A 25116-nucleotide genomic window follows, 5' to 3' on the forward strand; every position below is an offset into this window, starting at 1 on the left:
CAGTCTTCCCCTTGTTTCATTTTCTCTTGCATCACAAATCCCTGACACTTGAAATAACCAAGATGGGCACAGGCAATTGTATACCCCCAAGAACACTCTCCAACTTCATTTCATAGAAAAAGATTTATTAAAACTCCCTGCTTCCAATAAACAAACAGTATGGTGATCTTAAATGATCCAAGAATTCATGACAAGTCATTCAGCAGCATGAAAAAAGGCACATCAGACATTAAATGCACTCTGGGTTTTAGAAAACACACACACCTCCAGAATATCGACCCCTTAAAGAAGAAAAAAACCTCAGCCCACTGTGGACGTCGTGAGCTGTTAATAAACCCCTTATTGTTTAAGTCTAGCAACGCTGTAATAAAAAAACAAATAAAAAACTCCCTGATCAGTTTTATCAAATTGAGTGCATGATTTGATATTGCTCTGTTGTAAAACACATAAAAAATTTGCCATGATTTATGTTAAAGTGCATCAAACTTTCTTTGCTTTGGATACGATATAAAAAAGCAAACTAAATAACACATTTTATCGCTTCTGTTTCATATTTCTTTGCATTTTTTTGTGGCTATTCATGCGTCTCTGTGACTGTAGGTATAGTTTGGGTGTGTCACATTGTGAGGATTTTGAAGGGCTCTTAAAAATTTGAATAAGCACTTAAGATTAACACTAGAAAAATAAATTTGTATTGAGAGGGGACAAGCTATTTCACTATGATGGTTAAGGTTAGGATTAAGTTGAAACTTCTGATAATTGCATAAACGCATGCATGTGTGTAAAAGTAACTTCCTGCTAAAGTAGGTGTTAATGTCACCAGCCCCTGCATGATGGACTTGCACATTTAATCACTAACAGTACAAAGCGTTTCTCTAAAGTACACTTAAAGGTTCATGGTCCCACTGAGTCTCCAGACAACACATTATTAAACATTTACTTGACATTAAACATTATTTGCACGTGGTCTTGGCACCAATTTTCATTTACAAGTTAAAAAAGTCTTTATTGCTTCTGTATCCAAAAATGAGACTAAATTCTTCTCTGTAAAATATCAGAAAAGTTCCACAATAAGACACTCAAAAGTGCAGAACCAATATAAAAATATCTGTCCGCAGCAGGAAAGTGAAACAGGCCAACTCCTGCTGGAGAGCGATGATCCAGTGTCTCCTAAAGGACACAAGAAAATGCAATGAGTGAAGTTTTGTTCAGCTCGCTAGTGTATGGGTACACTGTCTTCGAGCTCTTCAGCAGCTACATGAATTGAAGTGGAGAAAAGAGCATTCAGGTGCAGCAACAGTGTAACTTTGCTGTTTCGATAACAGGACAAAACGTTGCAGCGATAAAGGGCTGCTTCCTGTTTATATCTGCTCTCAGTTTACTCAAATCACAATCTGTCACGCTAAGCTGAGTGCTTCTAGAAGCATCAACATAAACACACCTTGGTCTCAACAGGCACGGCTGTTTCCGACGCACTGAAACATGCCGTTGCTTTCATGGTCGACTACAGATGATCCTGTTTACTTAAGTGATACAAAGGTCACGAAACCAATAAACATTATTTTTCCTTTAGATTTTTTATGACTTTTATGAAAGGTGAAAAATGTATTTGACCAAAATGTGAATGACTCTCTTGGTTGATTAAAGGTGCATTATGTAGAAATGAAGTAAAAATGACATCCTGCTGTAAAGTTTGGTTACTGCACCCACTTTAAGCAACTCTGGAGCTTTTTGCCGGCTGTTGTCAAATTACAACTGTCGGCGCTGCAGTATTAGCTCGCAGGAGACACGGCACCCCCGCACTCAATGATGGTAAACAGTAGTTACGTCCCTCCTTCCTTTGTTTTGAAAGGAGAAAATCCTCACAGCCAGCTGGATATGAAACATGTTTCAGTATAACCTTCCTTCCAAAATGACTAAAACGTTAAAGAGCAAATTGCAAGTTAAATTTTTTTTTCTAATTCATATAAAATGCTGTACAAAAAATACTATTTAAAAAGCTTATTGTGGATATTTGGTTTTAAAATACATAACAGCAGAGTTTTCTAGTAGAACGTGGCCTTTCTCAGCAAAGCTTTTTTCTAAATGTGAACCTCTGACGTAATCAAAAGGAGTTAGAAGCTCGGCGCTGCCTCAGCTCAGTGTGGAGAGTGGCTAGTTGTAGGTTAGAGAGGTCCTGTTATCCAGTCAGTGTGTGTGTTTACTAGTGTTGAATTGTGTTCATGTTGATAAACTATAGCGTGTGAAGGCTGTACCAACTCCAGCCTGTCTGGACATCGAGTCCACGGGTTTCCAGACAAGAGAAACAATGCCTCTATCTCCGTGTCCGACGGCGTTTTGTGCAGCTGAAAAGACGGACTTCTGTAGCCCACATCGGTCTTTATTGGGACAAGGAGGTCCGCGCTGGGCTCCAGAGACCTGTGGCAGGGTTTAAAAAATTAAATGCGGATTTCTGGAGCTAAGATCACTGTCAGAACCAGGTCAGAACCGACCACTAGAAGAGACGCGCGGCTCAGCAGGCCAGCTGGTTTCCGGGTTGGAACCAGATCAGAACCGCTGCATGGACCACCAGGAGAGGATGTGCAGCTTTTAAAAATACCAGCTCAACTGTCTCGCTTATGTTTGGGCCAAATCCAGCTCACAGAAGCCCGGATGAGCTCCAGAATCAGATGACAGGCATCTCTCTCCCTCTCACTAAGCGCTAAACTACGATATGTGAACGGATATTAGCGAGTAGGAGACCCCTGACAGACGCTCATTAGTATTAATATTATATTAACTGACCGATACTATTTTAATTGTCTGGTACACGATAGTAATCTGTACAATATTGTGATGTTAGCACACGAGTTTAAGCTAACATGGTTAACTCACCAGACACTTGCTGACCCTCGCTACTTCTCCTCCGTAATCTCTCTGCTTTGGCCGATCGTTTCTCCCTCCGGTTTGTCTCTGCCCTCTGGGGCGAGCAGCAAACTCATAACTTTATGGTTTTGGTCCATCATGAATATAATTGTAAACATTTAAAGTTTCCTCTGTGTCAGCGCCGGCATTATAATCTATATTTTTCACTGGATTAAGCTAAGAGGACTCCCTCAGATGACGTCACTTGGTTTGGCCCAAAAAAAAAAAACGTTCTCACAAAAATGACTCTAAAAGCCTAAATAATTTATGTTTGTGTAAAAAAATGTTTAAAACGAGTTTCTATTATGTTTCTCTAAACATCGGTTCATGGGAGTCTCTAACCTGCTATTTGCTCTTTAAGACTCTTTAGAGATTTTATCACTGTAAAATTCTCACTATACTCTTACATACTGCACCTTAAAATATTTTCTTTGTTAAAACTGTTCAAAGTTAATTTAATAATTAAAACGGCTCTGCTCTCTTACAGTAATAAATTTATTTTATACAAAATAAATCAAATGTGACTGTTAAACATTTTTAAATAGAGTACTTACTTGTGTCCAGTTATGTTTTACCACCCTGTTGATTCATACGCTTCTTAGACTTCAGCTCTGCTAACCATGCAGGAGAGGAACCGGCACTGATGGGCAAGCCAAATCAGCATTTCAATCAAAAACTCTCCAATCACTTTTGCAAGGGTTTTTGGTGTTGAATGTTTTTGGCCTCTGCGTTCATGTACCTTCCACCTGTGTCTCCCATAGGGGGCAGCACTCGCGCAGCCCCGGCCATGTGACCAGGCAGGCGAGGAGACCGTGTTGGCTGTGAGGGAGGCTCTTCTTCCATCCCTTTCTCTTCTGTTACCTTGTTCTTTTCTGTCTCTTCCACTGCTGCAGGTGCTTCTCCACCTGCTCTTTTCTTTATCCCAGCCTAAATAAACAAATATCCAATTGTTGCAAATATCCATAATAACAAATAAAAAGGTGTGTTATATGCATGGGAGAACGTACTAGTAGGGCTGCAGGACTCAGACCAGGAAACATGGGAACTTTCGACGTTGAGGAAGGATGAGAAATGATGGCTTTTGGTTGCGACTGTTCCTCTTCCTGCTCCTCAGAGTCGGACTGCTCTTCTTTCGGCAAATCCTCTGATGTATCTAAAAGAAAAGTGGTAGATCAGAACATTAACCCTCTGAGGAACTGGGTGTCAGTTTTGTTTTAGATCAGATAATATTATATATTCTGTGTTAACCTGTGTTAACCATCCAGTCCAGCCTGCTCCTCTTATTTAAGTCTACGCGGAAAGAGCGCGAGGGAAGCGATCGATTTCGAGCCCTATTCAGTTTTGCTTTAGATCTCTGGGTGCTGGTGTCCAGCAGAGGAGTGGACATCTGTTGTAGAGAAACAGACAGATGTTCATTAGAACTATACAACCCTGCAACAACGTTTTATCATGTAGGTTTGCAAAATTACTAAAATCGAAGCTTGTTTTGTAGTATAGAACAGTCAGACGGTGTCTTATGACAGGATTAAAAACAGATTCACTAACCTCAGGAAATGGTACAAATTCTGGCTCTTTGCAAGAATCAACATCTTCATCAAATAGCTCTTCAGAGACGGGCTTTGGACTGAAAGTGAAAAAGAAGAAATGACAAATTACTGGATTTGAACACAGATGGAGATTCGATTGCAAAAGCTACTGGTTAGAAGTCGTCATATTTTCACAAGTTGCCCCTCCTTCACCAAGCTGAACAGTTTAGGTCATTGTGTGATGTGCTTTAGTAACCACAAGGAGGGAGGTTGATGCTAACTCTTGTCCAACCGCTGTAATAAGACAACTTGTTTCTACTGCAGTCTTCACTGAGATAAACTCATTTAAAATCATCTTCAGGATATAAAGCATTCAAAATAAAACCAAAATACAACGATTTAAGTTTTATTTCTCCTATAATAAAAACCCTTTACCTACCTGTCAGTTTGAGACGTCCCTTCATGGATCTCATCCTGCTGTGATTCATTGTCCGACAAGTCATCCGTGTCTTCGTCCACAGGTTTTATGGCGTAATTGCCAGTCTGTGTCTGAGAGAAAAACACGAATGAAACAAAAGCACCAAAACAGAGGCAAATGAAATGCTGCCATTATCACTAGATTATGTGCAGTAGATGTGTTTTTATTTTCCTTTTGCTCTGTAGATCAACATGTTAGAACTTTAGTCTGTGGAGGTAAGTCAGGAGGAAAATGGCCCGTGTGACGAGCCAACATCCCTAACAACAGGAGGAGGAAACACTTGAGGACCAGCCAAGCATGCCTCTTTTAATGAGCCAGTCACGGAGACTGAACTGTCCTCAGTAAACACACACACACACACACACACACACACACATGCGCACACCTTCCAAACAAAAGCAACTCTCTGCACTTCTTGGCAAACATTCCTCTGAGCTCCTCTGCCTTTGAGTCAAAGGGCACATCCCTCTGGTATGCTGTCTGATATTATCACCTGGATACACGTCAACACTCAAGTAAACACCAGCGCCCTCATCTCATCCCCTTCATGGGGCAGTTTATTGCTCAGAGCTCAAAGTTTAGCTTCATTTGCACAAAGCCTGTTATCTGGCAGCACAACAGCATGAATGAATAGGGCTCTGATGATTTTCCTAAAACCACAGTCGGACGCAGAAAACAAAGTTCACTCTGACAGAAACACCATTTACATCTAAACAAGTTTACAGCAGCACATTCATCTGGGATTTTAACCCTCCTACACAACAATATTGTCTCTTTAGTTTAGACATGGGGAGATAAACCTGCAAAAGTACTTCTACCTCTTGATGTTTTATACATCATGACACTCTGCGACCACAAACTTAAATGTTTTCAATTGAGATTATCTGTGATAGACCAACACAAAGTAGACATTTGATATGTGGAATGAAACTTTTTTCCCCCCACAATTTTAATCAACTTAGGTATGGTTTGCTCAATCTCCACCACTTCTCCCCGAGATCCACATAGCACCGGACTCCCAGACTCATGCCATCCTTCCTCCGTTAGCTGGTGGCTAAGCGGTGGCCAGCGTCGTTTACTCAGGCCCTGTCAACACGTAGCCGGGTATCTCCCAAAACGAAAATATTTTCTTTTTATGGAAGCAGGTGTCTTTGGGGCTGCCTTGCAGTGGATGTTTGCGGCTGTGCTTTGTCATAAAGTAGTACCAAGTGTAAAATGGCACCTATGAATCCTTTATGTTACTAATTATTTTCACTTGCAATCAGTCTGATTATTTAGGTCACCACTGGATCACTACTGAGTGATTTTAAGGAGTTTTTTACTCGCAGTGCTGGTTGGACCCATTTCCTTACTGTGTTAAGCTAAAGGTGTACAGCCTGGTCAGGGGAATGACTGGACTGATAAAAAAAAAACTTTTTTCTCTCTTTCTTAACTCTGGGAAATAAGTTGGGTAGAATATCCCTTTAAAGCTATTTACCCTAAAAACTCATGTTGGTTGTTTTTTTGTTTTTTTTGCATCACAACATATGTGAAGTGTAGTAAATCAGCTTGACTGTAAATGCTAATTATTCCTATACAGAAGAATTGAATGCTGTGGTACGTTTTGAAGAAATGTTGCTTATAAGAACTTAGAAGCCTATCACAGTCCTATTTGAGTCATTATTAATAAACAAACACGTTAGAGAAGCCTTAGGCCACAGTAGGACGGAGACCCGACTGAAGCCTTCTTTCAGATTCCTGAGATACTTTTTATGAGGACAAGAACTGCTAAACAAGATGAGACACAACCATCGTATAAGTTAAAAACTACCTATGTGTGTGTGACAGAGTGGCTGCTGGATGGAGCAAGTTGAGGCAGAGTCTGCTTCTTTGTAGTTCACCTGCATCAAACTGTTGTCACTGTCAAGGGAATGTGCATGAGGCTTGTTTGGAGTTAAGTGGAGAGGATAATGGATTCAAGTTGCCGCAAGCACAATAAGCTGAGACTGCAGAACCGTTGGTTGGAGGTAAAGTGCCAACAAAACATCACAAGTATTTAATATTTTTACTGAAGGATACAAATTCATTTCTCAGGCCTGCACATGTGATTGGCAATATAAGAGAAAGAAGCCAGCCGTGAACTAAAGAAAGAACCAAGACGTAAACAGCCAGATAAGCCTGGTCCAAGAGTCTCACACAGTGTTTGCGTCTTCTGCTTTATCTCTGACACACACAGAGGGGAAAAGAGCATGCACCGGTATGTACAAAGATAAAACATCAGATAACTTTTCCTTCCTGAAACAAAACAGCCTCTGCCACTCCCTGTTTGGATTTGCATCTTTCTGTCACATGGGTGTGGAGCTATTGGATCAGATATGGAGTTATATGGAGCTACTGAACAGAAACTAGCTGCTGCAGTCATTCATCCCAGTTTCTAATGTGAATGATAACATCAGCTCTTACAGAACAGGTGCCAGTAGATCTCCTCTGGAAAGCCCGCCGACTTCTGATGGAGAAGCGATGCAGGGAGCTCCTGCTTCGCCTGGCGAAGCTACGAAGGGGTAACATGGCTCTCTCCAATCTTCCTCCTTCATTTACAATCTCCTCTTTTTCTTCTTTATCATCCTCCTCTCCCTCCTCCTGTTTCTCCTGTGAGGAGCCCCACACTAGCTCCAGAGCTCCTTGCAAAGACCGCCTCAAGTTGCCCACCAAGCTAGCAGCCTGCAGCTGGGCAGCCGACAGCTTTCCTCCCAAGTACTGCATGGCTGCAGAGTTCACAGTGTTAGTTGTCCTGATGCTAGGGTAACCATGGAATTGAGGTTACCACAGAAACTGAGGTTCAGCTTGGACAGAGATGAGAAAACGGTTGTCTGGTCTGGGTTTCATAGCAAATGACCTCAGCATGATGTCAGATTTAAGCCATTTTCTGTTTGACCAGGATCCTTCATTTCCCCACGTTTTATACTTCAGTTAAAAAAAATCACCTCAACAAGTCTAGAGCTTGGCGTCAGTAAAGCAGCTGAAGAGTTTTGCAGCCACTATTCCATTCTTGTTATGCCTGGTTGTAAAATCCAGAAGAAAAACAAAATATGATGAATTACCTCCTTAATTCTTTGGCTGGACAGGGTCCTGCCAAACTCTGTACGTAAGTCCAAAAAAGCAGCGTGGGAATATCTACACCAAATATCCAAACCAGGTGTAGAGCATTAGATCATCCTTTTATCTCCAGCAGAGTTGAACGACTGTTACGAAACACCAACCTGAAGAACTACCTTGAGCTTGGATATTTAAAAATCCAAAGAAAAGGTGTGGCAAAATGGGGCCAATGTGCGTTCTGTACCTCCCTCTGGAGTTGTCTTCCTGCAGGTAAAGCAACCAACGAATGGACTGGGTCTTTGTGAAACGGATAAGAGAGGAACAGGAAACAGGTGGCCAGCTATAAAAGAGATAGGGTTTGACCAACCGGGAACATTAGATGAAAGAATGGGCAGGAGACGTGAATTTTCCCCTTTTAGGATAAGCCCAACCTCTTTTTGTGTGAATTTCTGCCAGCGTGTGGAGGGAGGGTGAGGTGGAGAGAATGGGTGAGAGACGCACAGAGAATAAGAGCATGACACCATTTATGGTCATCCTGACATGCTGTCCTGTTGGACAAATCCAAAAGAAGTCATAAAATTAGAGCTATCCATCAACCCCTCTTTCTGCAAGTGTCCTGAACGGTGCACGCACTGCTGCACAGCTTGTATTTCCAACAGCACATTCCACATTCAAAAGCTCTTCTCTGCTGCCATAATCCTTTTTTATGTTTAAACCACACTGCTATGAGTTTAGCTGTTGCTGTAGAAGAGAAAAACTGGAAGAGCAGTGTGGTGCAGGAACAGGAAGTGCAGGTTCCAAGAGCAGTGGCGCCACTTGGTGGTGAAAACAGGAATAAACAGACAGATGAGACTGGTAAATTAGCAAAACCAAAAGTCGTGACAGAGGTTGTACAAACAATATGTCATTATAGCAGCATGCAAATGAGATGTTACATAGTTAATTCTAGCAAAAATCTTGGAAATCACAAAGCAATAGTTATTTTTTCTGGTGTTTCATCAGCTCTAAACATGCTGCATGTTACAACAGTGCTGCAGCACTCTGTCTTGACTGGTACGTCTCTTATAAGGCAACACCCTTAACCCTCCCACTGTCTTTATGGGTGACGCCGCGAGGAAAGTTAACCATTGAGCAGGACTGATGGTTTATCCACAATGTAAATGCTCTTCACATACCGACGGCAAATAATTAATGAAATGTTTTGTCAAAAAATAAATAATTTAAAGCACTCCTGAAATGCCTCGCCTCTGTCAGTGCGTCTCAGGGCAGCTGTAGCTACATTGTAGCTTATCACCACCAGGGTGTGAATGTGTGTGTGTGAAGTGCCTTGTGGGGTTGTAGAACCCTAGGAAGGCGCTATACAAATACAGGCCATTTACCAAGTTGAACATTACTGAATTAGTAGGACTTATTTAGTTTACATATTAAGCCTAACAAGGCCCATCATCATCACAATATCACCTGAAACATTAAGGGTAGATTCAATATACTATGTTGTCGGTTTTATCGGGAATTAAAATGTTTTTGAGGCATTTTGCACATTATCTTAACTTTTGAGATAAATAAATTAGCTATTGATTATTGGCGAAAGTATAAAAGGGGCAACTAGTATGGATTTTTCTTCCTAAAATGTGAAACTTTACTGTTTGATATCCATCATAGCAAAGCACTTCATCTTAGTCCCCCATCCAAAAATAAATGTCATTAATGTATTTTATTTTATATTAGAAGTGAAGGAGAAATTTTATTTAATTATATGTCAGATTGACTTGTGTATATTAAGCATAGAAAAGCTTAAAATAGCATAAAATAGTTTTGTACTAGCCTCCGAATTTGATTCAAACCTTTTTATGTATTTACTTTTAAAATCACATGTTTAAAATGTGAATCACAGCTACACCTTAGCCTCCTTTACTTTTACCTAGGGCTGGGCGATATGGCCTAAAATCAATATCACAATATATTGAGGATTTCACCTCAATAACGATGAATGGATAACTACAGGTATGCGCAGAAACAAAGTTGTCCACTAGATGGGGCTGTCACACGTGTTATGTTGAGTTACATTGTGTCTGAAGGTGGTACAGCTTCTTAAAGGGACATGAACGTTGCCAACCTACACACATCTTTTCATTTTTTATAATCAAATTTGTTGACATAGGAAAAAAGATCTCGATAAGAGTCAGAAACTTTGATAACGATACATTTTCGATTTATTGCCCAGCCCTACTTTTACCCAGTAAAACTAACAACAAAATGCTCAACCTCAACTGTTACAACCAGCCAAAAACATAAAGGATGGAACAAACAAGCTCAGAAACACCATTCAGCTCTTTTGAGGTGTCATTTCAGTATCTAAAAATTAGAAACACTTCATAGTGAAAGCACAGTAACCAATCCCAAATTAAACTATGGAAGAGTTCATCCTTTCTTTACGTGTTTTTGATAACTCATCTTTATTTTTACACATGCTGTTTATTTCTTAAAATCATTAAATTAACAGTAGAGTGAAAGATTAGATGAGCAGAAACACAAATAAGGAACAGATTGTTTTAATATATGAGAAAAAAGATTATGTTCCCCATAGTTTCAAAGCATTTAAAAATCAAAAATCACTTTACTCTGTACTTCAATATTAACGCTCACCCTTTTGGGAACCATTACAAAAGCCATAAATCTTAATGTTTTTGTTGCCAGCTTTCTATATTCCTTTAGGGAATTTGCTCTCTTCCTCCTCCAGTCTCTGTTTCTCCTTCCGCTTCTCGTCCTCCTCTCTTCTCTGTTGCTTCTTCCTCCTCTCTTTCTCATTCCTCTTCTGAAGCTTCTGGTGCTGTGAAGTTATTGGTTCTCCCAGTGTGTGCTGCTTTATTGAGCTCTGTTTGCAGATTTGGGATGAGTTTGGGTCTGGGGATCTTTCAGAACACCTAAAGATTCACTCAGAGGTTCGAAGAGTTTTTAAGACCATTATTCTGTTGTGGAAGCTGGTCTTCAGTTACCATAATGTTACCTTATCTTATTTTTAAGTCTTCTCTCTAACTCTGTCAATGTGTCATCTTCATGTTTGGTAATGGTAGGAAAGATATAAATCTCCATGTTCTGATCCATTGTTAAATAATTTAGGAACACAAACTTGGATTCACAGCTAACCTCCACTCGTGTTCATTTATCCATCACAATTACACTCACTCACAAACACACGTCCTCAAGGGACGTTCCAGCGAATGCCATGTAATTCCTGGAAACCACCTGAAAGCGTAACTAGACCTCATCAATAACTTAATGAGATCCCAGAGTCACGCCCATGTGATGAACTCGAGGTCACACCTCCCTGAGATCGGTCAGGCTCAAGCCAGTAGAACGAGAATTTTTCTTGTGCTACAGGAATAGCAAAGTGTTTGTGAGATGTGTGTGTGTGTGGCTGCTAGAATGACATAATTGAATGGGGAAAACATGTGCAATTGCTCCTTCTTATCTCAGTTCTTGACCTCAACCTCTCCTCAAAAATAAACTCATTTCATGGAGCCCAAAGGTGACGTGGGCTTTAAATGTCAGAGAAACAATTAGTCTTGTGTTTCTTTTTAGCCACAGAAGGCTGAAGTTATACTCCTGTGGGAATTGTGATTGCAATGCTGTCATTGTAGGAGCTTAAATCCAAAGTGGACAAAAAACCTGAGTCATTTTCAGAAGCTCATTAATGCAGGAACAACTGATTTAAAAAGCGGTGTAACAGATGTAGGCTTTCATGTCTAAGTTTCTTTATCAGTATTTGGAAGCTGACGTTGCAACTGGCACTCAAAATACAGTAGCTCAATATGAATGAAACAGGCCACTGGAAAATCGAATGTATTAGGCAGAGCCAAACACTGGTAAATACGAAGAAAATGAGCAGAATGAGCCTTATGCAACCATATGAGGAGCAGAAGAATTTAAGCCTATACTACCTCATCATGAAATCAGTTATAAAGGTAAGGAAAAAAAGGCAAATAAATTTGGGAACAAACTTAAGAATAATTAGTAACGATGACAAGAAAAAGTATGACTTGAAGATGCTGGAGGTAAAAATTTTAATGTATTAAATTTTTTGCTTCAAGAGAGAATTAGAACTTAGCAGCAATGGTGCATTCATAGCCTTGAATCTAGTCCATCGTTTGCGAAGCAAAATAATTTTGCTTTGCACGTCTTTCTAGCAAAGCTCTGTTGGAATCTCCGCAGCCCTGGTAAGTATTGTGGCTGGCCAATCACGGCATGTTCTTTTAGGAAAAAACAAAATTATTTTTGTCTTCTTCTCTGCTTCTTCCATGATGTATGGTGGACTGCCATGTTAACTGACATCGGTAGTGGTCCAGTTACAACACTGTTGGCCAATAAAAACGCTTAATCTGTCAGGTGGGTGGGATGCTAGTGCGACTGAGCTAACAAGATGGCTATGGCTTTGTAGCGGTCCAATCACAGCGCTCTGTTGACTTAGTGGGCCAATCACAGCTGTTGGTGGGCAGAATGTTACTGAAAAACAAAGATGGCTGATTTGAAACGGCTTTGGCATCAACTTTGGAGAACCCCAGATGTAAAAAAAAAAAAAAAAGTTACACAACTGATCCTGGATCAGTCAAAACCGCTAAAACCGCAGCTTTGACGGTCACGTGATCATGCTGTTTGAAATCGCAATTTTGGTCCAAAAACGATAGATCATTCAACCCATTTGTTCGTTATCCAATAGCATGCAGAGACCGTTTGAAAGACAACAGTAGATCCCACCCCACGAATGAGAGCCGCCATTGGACCGTGTCCAGACTATATTCACATACATATAGGATAGCTTGCCAGGCTAGGGCATTCATGGACTAAAACAAAAATCAGATTTTTGAGTGTTGGACTGTCCTGGACAGCCATTAGTAATGGTTAATCACCATGTTTGGTGCAGTAACAATGACATAAAACAATCTGTGAAAATCAAGCAGAAAGTGAAGGATTTTATTTATTTATTCTTCTTGCTAATAAACCTAGCTAAATTCAAGCCAAGGGAAAATGATTTATGTGACTAATGTGTGTAACTCCTAAACTCTCTTCTAAACTGGATGAAGATAAATAAATGAGGCTGTCAGGTCATGTGAATATTTCCTGTAAACAAAAGACAGAGTGAAAGTTTCTCCTGAACAAATGGTTAAGGAGAAGGTTTTTGTTTTTACCTTACTGTCGTCACTGTCATCACTGCTGTAGTCTTCTTCGGTTTCATCTTCTTTCATTTCCTCCTCCTCTTCCACCTCTGTAGAAACAAGCTCATCTTCCTCTGATGACTCCTCCTCCTTCACCCCAAAGTCCACCAACAACCCCATCTCTTTTTCCCGTGGGTTCTCCTGAGTTGGGCTCTTCACCGGCTCGTTTTTCACCTCCCTTCCTTCTCCCTGATTGTCCCAAGGTTCGTCATCGAAGGACATGAGCAGATCCTTCTCGTCAACAGCCCAGCTCCTGCTGACAGGTTCTGCTTTGGTTGGAGGAATCCACTTTACTGGTTTGACAGAAAAGTCGTCGTACTCCACCTCGATTGAAGGCTTCCTGACGGAGAAGTCATCGTAAACGACATCAATCAGAGGTGATGGGAGCTCGTCTACGTTTGATGATTCTGTCTTCTGAGAAAACTCTTCAGAGTCACACCAGATGAGACTGTCCTCCTTTTCGTCCGATCCACTCTCTGCTCCTGTCTCAGGTTCTGTTCTGTCTCCTTCTCTCACTGTCTTCTGTGTCTGCAGGTCCAGCTGCACATCAGCTCTTTCTTTCTCCACAACTCTCTTTCTCGCCTCTTCTTCTTTCTCCTTACTTCTCTTCCTCTCCAACTCTTTCTCCTGTAGCACCTTCCTATTTTCCTTCTCGTCCTGTCTCTGTTTCTCCTTCCTCTTCTCCTCCTCTTGTCTAAGTTTCTCTTCCAGAATGTCCTCCTGTCTCTGTTTCTCCTTTCTCCTCTCTTCCTCCTCCTGTCTCTGTTCCTCCTTCAGCCTTTCATCCTCCTCTCGCTGTTTCGTGCTCAATCTCTCCTCCTGTTTCTGCTTCTGCCTAAGCTTCTCCTCCTCTTGTCTCATTTTCTCCCTCAGTCTCTCCTCCTCTTGTCTCAGTTTCTCTATCAGTCTATCCTCCTCCTGTTTCTGTTTCTCCCTCAGCATCTCCTCTTCCTGTCTTTGTCTCTCTTTCAGTTTTTCCTCCTCTTGTCTCTGTTTCTCCCTCAGTGTTTCCTCCTCCTGTCTTTGTTTCTCTTTTAGCTTCTCCTCCTCCTGTCTCAGTTTCTCTCTCATAATTTCATTCTGTCTCAGTTTCTCCTCCTCCTCCTGTCTCTGTTTCTCCCTTTTCTCTTCCTCTTCTAGTCTCTGTTTCTCCTTCCTCTTTTCATCATCCTCTCTTCTCTGTTGCTCCTTCCTCTTCTCTTCCTCATCCAGTCTCTGTTTCTCCTTCCTCTTCTCATCCTCCTCTCTTCTCTGTTCCTCCTTCCTCCTCTCTTCCTCCTCCTGTCTTAGTTTCTCCTTCAGCCTCTCCTCCTCCAGTCTCTGTTTCTCCTTCCTCTTCTCCTCTTCCTCTCTTCTTTGTTCCTCCTTCCTCCTCTCTTCCTCCTCCTGTCTCAGCTTCTCTCTCATAACCTCCTCCTGTCTTTCTTTCTCTCTGAGCCTCTCCTCCTCCAGTCTTAGTCTCTCCTTCCTCTTCTCCTCCTCTAGCCTCTCTCTTTCCTTTGCCTCCTCCCTTAGTTTATCATTTTCCTTCTTTCTTTGCTCTTCCAGCTCTTTCTGCTCCACGTGTCTTTGTTTTTCTATCTCTTCTTCCTTCAGCACCTCCTCCTCTCTTTTCTTGGTTTCTAACAGTTGACTCTCACTTTTCTCTGCCGGTTTGCTGGTTATGGACTCTATGTTCTTACTTAATGACTTTTCTGAATTATTAGTCTGCATTTCCTCCTCTTTCGCTTTCTTTTGAAAATCCAGATTTATCCATTTTTCTTTCCGTTCTAATTTGAGCCTTGTATCTGAAACGTGATCATCTTTCTCATTCTCTTCATCTACTTCTTCTTCCTCTGAACTAGATTCAGGATCGGAACTAAGTATCTTTGGAGGTGACCCATCATCTGACTCCACGACACCAAAGCGAACAGAGCGACGCAGGCTCCTCCTTGCCTCGTTGTCTGCAGCACCGTCTGTTGTACGAGGTCGGCGTAGCTGAACAGTACCTTCTGTGGTTTGGTTGTTCTCTCCAGGGGTGGCAGTTGAGATTCCTGGTAATTTTTCTTCAGTGGAAGCTTCTTTTGTTGGTTGTTCAGCAGGGGAAACCATCTGCTGTGGATCAACACTCTGAGTGGACTTCTCATCTGCAACAGGAGCCTCCACCGTAATCTTGTCAGGTGTTTTCTCTGATGGGGAAACAGCTGCTGGCTCAATGCTGCAGAGAAAATAGCAATCATATCATGTGGTTTAACCGCTGGAGATAGGCACCAGCCCCCCCGCGACCCTACGAGGACAAAGCGGGTTCAGACAATGGATGGATGGATCATGTGGTTTAATCATGCTTAAAGGCAGAAATAATTCACCTCAAATGTCTGTTTGGATCAGTTAAAATATTGAAGCAAGTTGTCATTTTACTGTTAATGTTTCCCTGAGTTACTGGAAGAGAAAAAAAATGCTAAATTTCTTCCCGGTTCACTCAGAACCTAACTGGAATGCAGAAAGTCAGTAGCTGGGAAAAACTGTTCAGGAAATAACACATCTCACCATTTCAGGTAAACAGACCTAAGAATTGCGTCGTTTAATGACTCTGTCAGCAAGAAGGTCAGTGTCTTATCATTTCTTTTGTGGTTAGTCGAGGATGTGTGGATCTCTCGTTTAATCAATGAATTTGCAGTGGTCGCTTGTGTGAATGAATGCCTTGCAAGTTGTACTCTGGAGGGAAAAAGCTTGAGTTCACTCTTTTCAGGAACTAGAAGTGAGCCACACCAGAGCTGAGCTTCAGACGACAGGATATGGAGTCTTATTTCCTGAAACTCGGACATTCTGTCTCAAATTGAATAAGAGCGTAACTCTACCACTGACTCTGTTTGCTTTGCAACGCTGATGTTTTATCTCCACAAATAACACAAACCTGGAGGAGCTCTGCTGTGTGGTGGAGCTGCTAATGCTAACAGTTAGTTTCTACTAACCAAGATGTTTTCTTCTAGGGTTCCCCCAACCCTCACTCCCTTGGAACACTGAACAGAAGACTAACCACATCCAACACAACACTGGCAATAAAACCCCAACAAAACACACCAAAATAGAACAAACAGCTGGGAACCTGGCTACCCACAATGCACCTCGCCTGCTGCTTGTTCCACAGTCACTTCTTCAGAACCACTGTAGTGAACCTGCCCACTGCTGAACAGGCAGCAGGTGAGGTGCATTGTGGGTAGTGGATTTTCAGTTATTTTGTCCTATTTTGGTGTTTTTCAGGTGTGTTTTTTTTTTATACTAGGATTGTGTTGGCTGTTGGCTGTCTCTTGTTCAGTGTTCTGATGGTGCTATTTTTGGTTGGTGTTAATTCTGCACTGCAAGTAGTGATTCAATTCTGAGGAATGGGACCCCGGTGCCGTTCGGCTTTTCAACAATGTGGCTCACAGCAATCTCTGGTTTCAGCGTTCTTGCCGTTTTCTGTGCAATGAACAACATACAAAGTTTTACGTTCATCAGATTAAACAACAGCAGTCATGTCAAATGACTTTCCGTAAACTAGAATTATAATCAATTTAGCTCAATTGGATAATGCAAAAAGAAAAAGCCTAACCATCTAGTAAAACAATGATTAAAAAAGAAGTTTTAATCATGTGTACCTTTAGTTTGGTGTCTAAACTCAAAACCAGCTTAGTGGCCTAGTGGTAGAGTGTCCGCTCTGAGACTGGGAGATCAGGGTTCGATTCCTGGTCTGGTCATACCAAAGACTTAGGAAAATGGGACCCAATGCCTCCCTGCTTGACACTCAGCATTAAGGGGTTGGATTGGGGGGGTTAAACCACCAAATGGTTCCCGAGCGCGGCTGTGCCTGCAGCTCACCGCTCCCCCAGGGGATGGGTCAAATGCGGAGAACAAATTTTGCACACACATCAGTGTGTGTGACGACTAATGGGACTTTAACTTAAAATTCATTCCCTACCTTGACAGAGTATATGCATCCTTCCATCCGTTTGTTGTGGACAGAAACTGGCCTTGGGTTTTTATAAATCTGGCAACATTTCCCTTTTTACTCACTAAAAATATTACAAAGAACTTTTCAAACGTTGCTGCTACTGTTTGAGACTCGCCTGAAAATGTTTACAGCTACTAGTTTTGGCAAAAGCTGTCAGAGACGACACCCAAAGCTCTAAACAAAATCTAAAATCTCATCACAACCTACACTAGCAGTTACAAAAAACCAAAAACAGGTTCAGTGTCACAATTTCAAAACAAAAGTCACTCTCGATTGAATCTGTTCTGTTTAATCATGCCTGGTCTTGTATCCAAACACAAACTCCACACAGATTTAAAAAAAAAAAGTCTTGCTCACCTCTTGGAGAGAACCCTGGGCATCTTCTCTGACTTTGGACTCTCAGAACCCGTTTCTGCTGACCAGTTCTTGATCTGCTCCTTCACACCACCGATACCATCGGTGACATCCGGCTCCTCTTTCTTGGCCGTGACTCCCCGCCTTGTTACCGAGCCAAACAGACGATCAATTCTGTTTTGGATGCTGTATATTTTGTTGGAGGTTTCCTCCTGATCATCAGAGCTGCTCTCATTGTTTGAAGGATTTGGTGCTGCCTGCTGTTGCTCTGGCTCAGAAGACACTGTTTTAACTGAGAGGCATTTGGTGTTGGGTTTAGTGGTGGTCTTCACTGGTTGAGGGGGTAGCGGCACGCCACCTGACTCAAACCTGGAGGTGAGCGCCATGGACAGGCGCTTCCTGGGACCGCTGATTATGAAGGGAATTTCGCTGGCTGGTTCTTCGGGCGTTTGGGGAGCAGAAACCAGAGTTGTATTCATCTCATTTTCATCCTTCTGCTCTGAGTTAGAAACGGCACCAGTGGATGTTTTGTGATTTGTTTGGGCATCAGTGTCTTTCTGGACAGGTTCTGGATTCACTGTCTCTTTAGATGGAGCGAGTTTAGGGGCTCCATCTGGTACTATAGAATCAGGACTATCCTCCTTCTGTGGTACATAATCATCTGCTTTGGTTGGATCTAGAAGGGTTTCAATTGGCATACTAACAGGTCTGGGTCTGAAGGCTGATTTAGAAGTTGGCTGAGGTGATTTTGGAGCAGGAGCAGTTGAATCTGATTGAGGGCCACCAGTGGGCTTCGATTCATCAGCCAGTTCTGTTTGTGACCAAGACCTAACTTTTACGGATCTTGGAGCATTGATGGAGCGGATTTGTGTACTGTTCTTCACAGAGAAAGGCTTGGGAGTGAGCAGAGGTTTGGAGCCCAAAGATGGTTTTGGGTTTTGTCCGCTTTGGGAAGCCTCGACTGAGCTCTCCATAGCTTAAGCCCTTGAGAATAGAGGGAACACATGGGTTAACTAACAGAAATGTAAATGTTTACACTAAAAATACTTGATCACTCTCAGTTGAAAATAAGCTGGTTATGTTGCTTCAAAGAGGACTGGATGTGTCTGGTTGGTCCAGATTTTTTAAAGCACTCTTCTGCCTAAAAGGTAAAGTGAAACAGATCAATCACACAAAACAGACACTAACCAGTTTTATCTGATGTCTCGTTTTTTTCTGCTTGGTTTTCAGTGATCTGTTTCAATGATAAATAACAAAATGCCTTCTTTTTGTTCTTTTCTGTGACACTCACTGACAAATGCAAGCTGAGTAATACAGAACACATTTTAAAATGATTCCATGTATTAAAAAGGGGGAAAAAACCTATCCAAACCAACCAACTCGGGGTAAAAATATAATAACCCCTTGGTAAATCATGGATTAACAGGGATTAACCACAATATTTGGAAAGCTGAGTTAATCTAGGGCTCATACTGTATGACTAATATAATGGGACCTCCCTGAAAACATGAAGGCTAAAAGATCCCAAAAAGCAACACATCATACAATCGAACAAAAAATCCCAGGACATCTAAAGCCCTGCTGGCCTTACTTGGTCAAGATTAAGATCAGAATTCAAGAACAAACCATAGGAATTACACTGGGAGCAAAAATGCCCTCCACGGAAGAGAACCAAGCCCAAAACCTCTACAACATTTACTAAAATCTGTCATGTTGCGGGGATGTTTAGGACCCAAAGTGCAGATTACCCAGACGACAAGAGGCAGGAGTTGGTAAAAAGTAACATTCCTTTTATTTGGCAGGAAGAAACAAAATAAATCCACAGGCAGCAAGCCAAAAATCCAAAAGTCCTGGAACACAGGACACCCAAAGCTCACATAGAACACTAAAGACACAAAGCTCAACTAGAGCACAAACAAACACAGACAACAATACAACAATGGACCGACAAGACACTGATACAAGACAGGGCTTAAATACACTGGGGCATAATGGGAGGATGATGAGCTGCAGGTGTGAAGGGAGAGAACCAGGTGAAAGTGATAACTAATCAGGGAGGAGGAGCAGGAGAGGACACCAGAACTAACTGGGAAAGGACACACACACACACACACACACACACACACACACACACACACACACACACACACACACACACACACACACACACACACACACACACACACACACACACACCTAGCTAGAGGAGGAAATAAACACACACACACCACACACAAAACTGGAATAATAGACTATGGAAATTATGGTGGGGAGACTGAAGGAACACAGGACCTAAGAGGGAATATCTGGAGGGCTGAAGACCAGGGGACACAAGAGGAACACAAAGAGACACAGACCATGACAAAATCATCTTGATGATCCCTAAGACATTTGGGACAAATGTAGACTTTTTTGGAAGGTGTGGGTCCCATTACATCTAGAGCAGGGGTGTCAAACTCATTTTAGCTCAGGGGCCACATTGAGGGAAATCTAGTCCCAAGTGGGCCGGACCGGTAAATTAAAAAAATACTTCAGATTGTTTTCTTTGTTTTAAAACAATCAATATAAAACAAGGGTGGAGCCTGAGGACAGTGTATCCAAAATAGTACAAGTACAACACCTGAAGTGTACTTGAAAATTTGAAAAAAAAAAAAAAAAAAAATCAACAAATAAAAACATTCCTTAGTGATTCAAATAGCTTACAGATCACATGGCAAGATCAGTTTCATGCAGCACTTAAAGTATATTTGACTCATTTTACTTTACATCTTTTAGCTTTCACCAGCACATCAATATCAGAAGTCACATCCTGAGTGGCGGCCAACTTCAGGATGTGATTCAAGTTTTTGTGTGAGCCTTGAGCGCAGCTTTGTTTAATTTATACTCACTACAGATCAAACTTGCTCACAAAGATAAGTTTATTTTAACTCTACATTGTAAAGTATGAAAATGAAGTTTACACAACCATCTCGCGGGCCGGATTTAACCCGCTTGCGGGCTGGATCCGGCCCGCGGGCCGCATGTTTGACACCCCTGATCTAGAGGAATGATAAATGGTAAATAGCTTGTATTTAATATAGCATTTTCTAGAGTCCTAGAACCCTGGCAGGAATGATGCAGATGGAATTGAAACAGGAAATGGACAATGGCTGAAGGAATGCACAACAACACACAGCTTATTTGGTACATACAGTCCTGTTTTATGGTTTTACGTGTGTTGCTTTGTGACGATGGTCTTGTCAGAAGACCGCTTCCGTGGTCTCGTCAATTTCGTAATGTGTGCGTCATAGCGGTTTAGTTCAGCCGACCCGTTTACATGCAGATTGTATTCGGATTGCTACCGCATTATCTGGGTGCTTCAGCTCGATTACAACCAGTTCACCATCAACCAGATTTACGCGTTTACATGCAATAAAAAAAAACTTTTTAGTCTTTTTAGGGCAATACTTCGGTTTTCTGGTGCGAATGTAAACACACTGAGTGATTCCCAAACTTTTCAGCTTCAAAATAGAAATTCAAGACATGCTAACCCAGCTATCTCTGACTTGACAATATAAACTATCAAAATACTTCAAGGCATTGAGGAAAACCACTTGAACTCATATTCATTTAAGCCCATTATAACAACTTCTTTGAGTTTTTGTAACAATGATGATAGAACTAGCTTCAGCAATTGTTTTCCATTTTATTTTGATTTCTGAAAATCCTCTCGTGACCCCCTGTGTAGTTTCTGGAGACCCATATTGAGAGGTCCCAACCCCAACTTTGGCAGTCACTGCTCTACACCATACCAAGCAAGGTGGTGGTAGTTTGATGGTCTGGGGCTTCTGCGCTGGTTCAAGACTATTTACTGTAACTGAGGGAACTTCTGTTCTCTACCAGAAAACCCTAAAGGATGTCCAACCTTAAGTTTTTCATCTTAAATTAAAGCTCACTTGAGAATGGTTCATCTATCACCTTTCAATGGCTCAAAAGAAAAGAATAAAGAAAAGATAAAATTGACGTTTTGTAGAAGTCTAGTCAAAACCCAGGCTTAAATCCAACTAAGAAGCTGTGGTATGACTTTAAAAAGACCATGCACGAAAATCCATAAACATGGCTGAATTACGATAAATGTACAAAGAAGAATGAGTCAGAATTCCTTCACAGCAATGTGAAAGACTCATTAGCAGTGATCACAAATGCCTGATTGTAGTTGTTACCTCCATGAGTGTTACAGCCAGTAATTAGGTTTAAGGGTCAGATAACTTTTTAAGTATGAAGTGAGACAAAAAACCAGAATCAGACAGAATCTGTGAGGACCATTGTGCAGACTAAACTAGAGTGTACAGTTTGAAATAATTACATGTAATTAACTTTGTAGTGCTTGTCTTTACAAACCCCACAATCACAAACTGCCCCATGTAAATTAACCGATTTTTATCATGTGTTTAGTTAAAAAGCAACACCACACACATTTCTTAAGAACTGAAGACAACGTGTTCTTGGCAACATTCACAGATATTCTTTAAAGGACAATTAAAACTCAAAGAGTTCGTAGAAACAGGTTGATCTTCGGTGTTGTCATTTTTTCCAAAGGAAAATTAAAATTCACATGCAGGCAACACTGTCTGTAACTGAAGTAGCTTTGATGAGTCATCACGAGTTTCTAACAGGCATTGCACAGAGATAACAGTCTAACCACAATATTAACTTATCTGAATACTAGAAAAAATGAGCAAAGTAGAAAAAAGTGTTTAGAGCAGCACGTGAGTATTGTGAAGATGAGAAATATCCAAACCCCAAATGTAAAAAAAAAAAAGACTGTGTTTTCTTGAATGATTCATTAAATACCTCGGGCATTGTTTGCAGCATCTGGTTGGGCCTGTAATTCTTTTTGCGCAAACAGGTAACTCCACACAGAGCACTTTGTTGCAATTCAACACAGCATCAGTTAAATATTCTCTCTGGTATGGCCAGTGTATGAGCTGGGATCTCAGGCAGGAGATATACTATTGTATATGTAGTGTGTGCTATGTTGCTACACTGCTTAAACATAAAACATGACTGTGTGTGTGTGTGTGTGTGTGTGTGTGTGTGTGTGTGTGTGTGAATTATGTTTCCCTCTATTTTATTTTATTTTTACAGCTGAATTTCATAAGAAATAAGATAAAGCTACACCTTAACTCTTTTTCTGGATTCATATGAAATGATTGAGCCGCAGCTTTTCTGTTGACAGGCTTTTAAGCTTCTTTATCTCTGTTTGCCTTTGCTTCATGTCCCCATGCCAAGGCTGCGCTGCTTTAGGTTTTAGTGTTTACTTTGATTTCCCTGCGCTGTGGTGGTGGGTGAAACCTTTCTTTGTTTAGAGTCAGTTTCGGCTCAAATATCGCAACAACGTGCCACGGTTTACATTTACACGAATAAACGCGTGTGTTATAGTTGTTTATACTTGTTTATACGTGACTAATAAACAGGTTACTGTGAACTCCAACCAGAACAAGTCAGAAACGTGCACGATAGATGAATGCCAGGTTTTTGTAACTCGTCTGAGTGAATCATTAAAGATGTAAAGATGTGCACCTGCTACTAACATAAACATCTCGTCACACAAACATTGGCAGTGTAAAGTTTAGGGTTGTCTTACCTTGTGTTTTCACGCTGTCATACAGACGGGCGATGAATGGAAGCGGGAAGAAGTCGCTAGAAAAGCTATTTCTCTGCTTTCCGTGACTGTCTCGCCTGCTGCGCTGTTGTCAAACAGTGTTTTTAGTCTTCTTTCAAGTCATTCTCAGTAACAAGACGTCAGAGCGCTGTTCCATCTCCACCCAGCCAGCGGACACTCCCTTTGCCCGCCTCAGCTCAAGCAGTAATGGTCCGCCATCAAGTTAACGTGAGAAACAACGATAAACGGGAAATTATGAGCTGGGATTTCAGAATAAAAGCATATAGCCTAACTAGTAATTTAATCTTGTGGAGTATTGCATGAAACTGTGTATAAAAGTAGTAGCAGTAGCACAATAATAAATCATTAAGCACCTATAGATTAGATAGATAGATAGATAGATAGATAGATAGATAGATAGATAGATAGATAGATAGATAGATAGATAGATAGATAGATAGATAGATAGATAGATGACTGTCTGCCTCCCGACTGTCTATTTGAGCAAGTTGTCGATAATTTCTATTTTCTCCATAATTTACTTAGTTCAAAAATATTTTTGTAATTTGTAAAGCAGATCCCCCTCCCCCCTTTTAAATTATTTTATATGTATTTGTATACAATAAAAATATTTTTAAATTACACTATGAAAAAAGAACGAAAACGACTTTTCTTTTGAAAATTCAAACCATAAGTATTCAGTGTTTTTCTTTCTAGCTTTGTTTTTTTCCCGCGGACTGGATAAGCAAGTTTGAACAGACATGAAAAGACTCCACTCACCCAAAGAGAAAATGAATATGACCTCGTGGATGTAGCTGAGGCTTCCTGGGGATTTTAACAAGAGGAACTGCCCATCAACATTCACATACACGAATTTGCATTAAACCCGGGCCTTTACAAAGTTAATTTGCGTTTCCACCATGCACATTTAGAACAGGTAACACGGCAGTGAGGTCACCGTAAATCTACGAAAGATGGCTTTTTAGAGTTTTTCCTTCATAGAAATGTCAGACCAAATTTGGATTAGCCTACTGTTGAAGCAAGTCATTGTGGCAAAGATTATTATTATTATTATTATTATTATTATTATTATTATTATTATTATTATTATTATTATTATTATTATTAATATTATCATTAAAAATAATAATAAGTAGCCTACGTTAGTATCGGCAGTGTAGTGTTATGTGTTTCACTGAGACATGGCTGAAGGACCATATCCCCGATTGCAGCAGCTCTCTGCCAGGATTCCTGACTGTACGAGCAGACAGAAATCTGAAGAGGAGCGGGAAAAGAAAAGGAGGTGGAGTGGCAGTGCTTGTCAACAACAGATGGTGCCATCCAGGTCATGTTTCAGTGAAATGTCGTCTCTGCAGCCCAGATGTTGAACTCTTGGCAGTAAGTTGTCGCCCATATTATTTGCCAAGAGAGTTCACCAGTGTTGTCTTGGCAACCGTTTATATTCCACCTTCAGCCATTGCTGAGAATGCATGTGATGCCATCAGTTCCGTTGTCGCTAAGCTACAAACCCAGCACCCTAATGCATTTGTGGCTATATCTGGTGATTTTAATCATGCCTCGCTCTCTGCTACACTTCCAACATTTCAACAGTTGGTCAGCTGCTCCACCAAAGAAAACAAGACAATGGATTTGTGTTATGCAAATGTAAAGAACGCATACATATCCAAAACAAGACCTCCTCTGGGACAATCAGATCACAATCTTGTTTTTCTCTGCTCAGAATACAAACCACTTGTTCAAAGGCAACCTGTGACAAGAATAACTGTGAGAAAATGGTCACAGGACGCTGAAGAAGCCCTGCAGAGTTGTTTTGAGACCACAGATTGGATGACTCTATGCCAAGGATATGAAGAGGACATCAATGCCATGACTGGATGTGTCACTGACTATATAAAGTTCTGTGTGGACAATATCATACCCACCAGAACAGT

The 25116-nt window shown here is 41.1% G+C and overlaps 1 protein-coding gene across 1 annotated transcript; it reads right to left on the reverse strand.

Moving 5' to 3' along the window:
* Positions 1-104: 104 nt before the first annotated feature.
* LOC107374270 (trichohyalin) lies at positions 105-23440 on the reverse strand. Its single transcript, XM_015942419.3, has 10 exons — positions 23147-23440; positions 17524-18504; positions 13170-15393; positions 4870-4979; positions 4450-4528; positions 4153-4291; positions 3912-4057; positions 3644-3831; positions 3459-3544; positions 105-1170 (listed from the first exon to the last, which is right to left on the reverse strand). The coding sequence occupies exons 2-9, from the start codon at positions 18492-18494 to the stop codon at positions 3469-3471; spliced, it is 3933 nt and encodes a 1310-aa protein (XP_015797905.3). The 5' UTR covers positions 18495-18504; positions 23147-23440; the 3' UTR covers positions 105-1170; positions 3459-3468.
* Between the last annotated feature and the right edge of the window lie 1676 nt (positions 23441-25116).

The sequence above is a fragment of the Nothobranchius furzeri genome, chromosome 3 (assembly GCF_043380555.1).
Source record: "Nothobranchius furzeri strain GRZ-AD chromosome 3, NfurGRZ-RIMD1, whole genome shotgun sequence".
Classification (NCBI taxonomy): Eukaryota; Metazoa; Chordata; class Actinopteri; order Cyprinodontiformes; family Nothobranchiidae; genus Nothobranchius; species Nothobranchius furzeri.

Bases quoted from the DNA above. Each gene is read 5' to 3' on its own strand.
- LOC107374270 (XM_015942419.3), bottom strand. From the start codon at position 18,494: ATGGAGAGCTCAGTCGAGGCTTCCCAAAGCGGACAAAACCCAAAACCA. The intron at 4,058-4,152 runs GTTAACACAGAA...CTTTTCTTTTAG, and splicing joins GGACTGGATGGTTAACACAG to ATACATCAGAGGATTTGCCG. The intron at 3,832-3,911 runs GTACGTTCTCCC...TTGTTTATTTAG, and splicing joins TGAGTCCTGCAGCCCTACTA to GCTGGGATAAAGAAAAGAGC.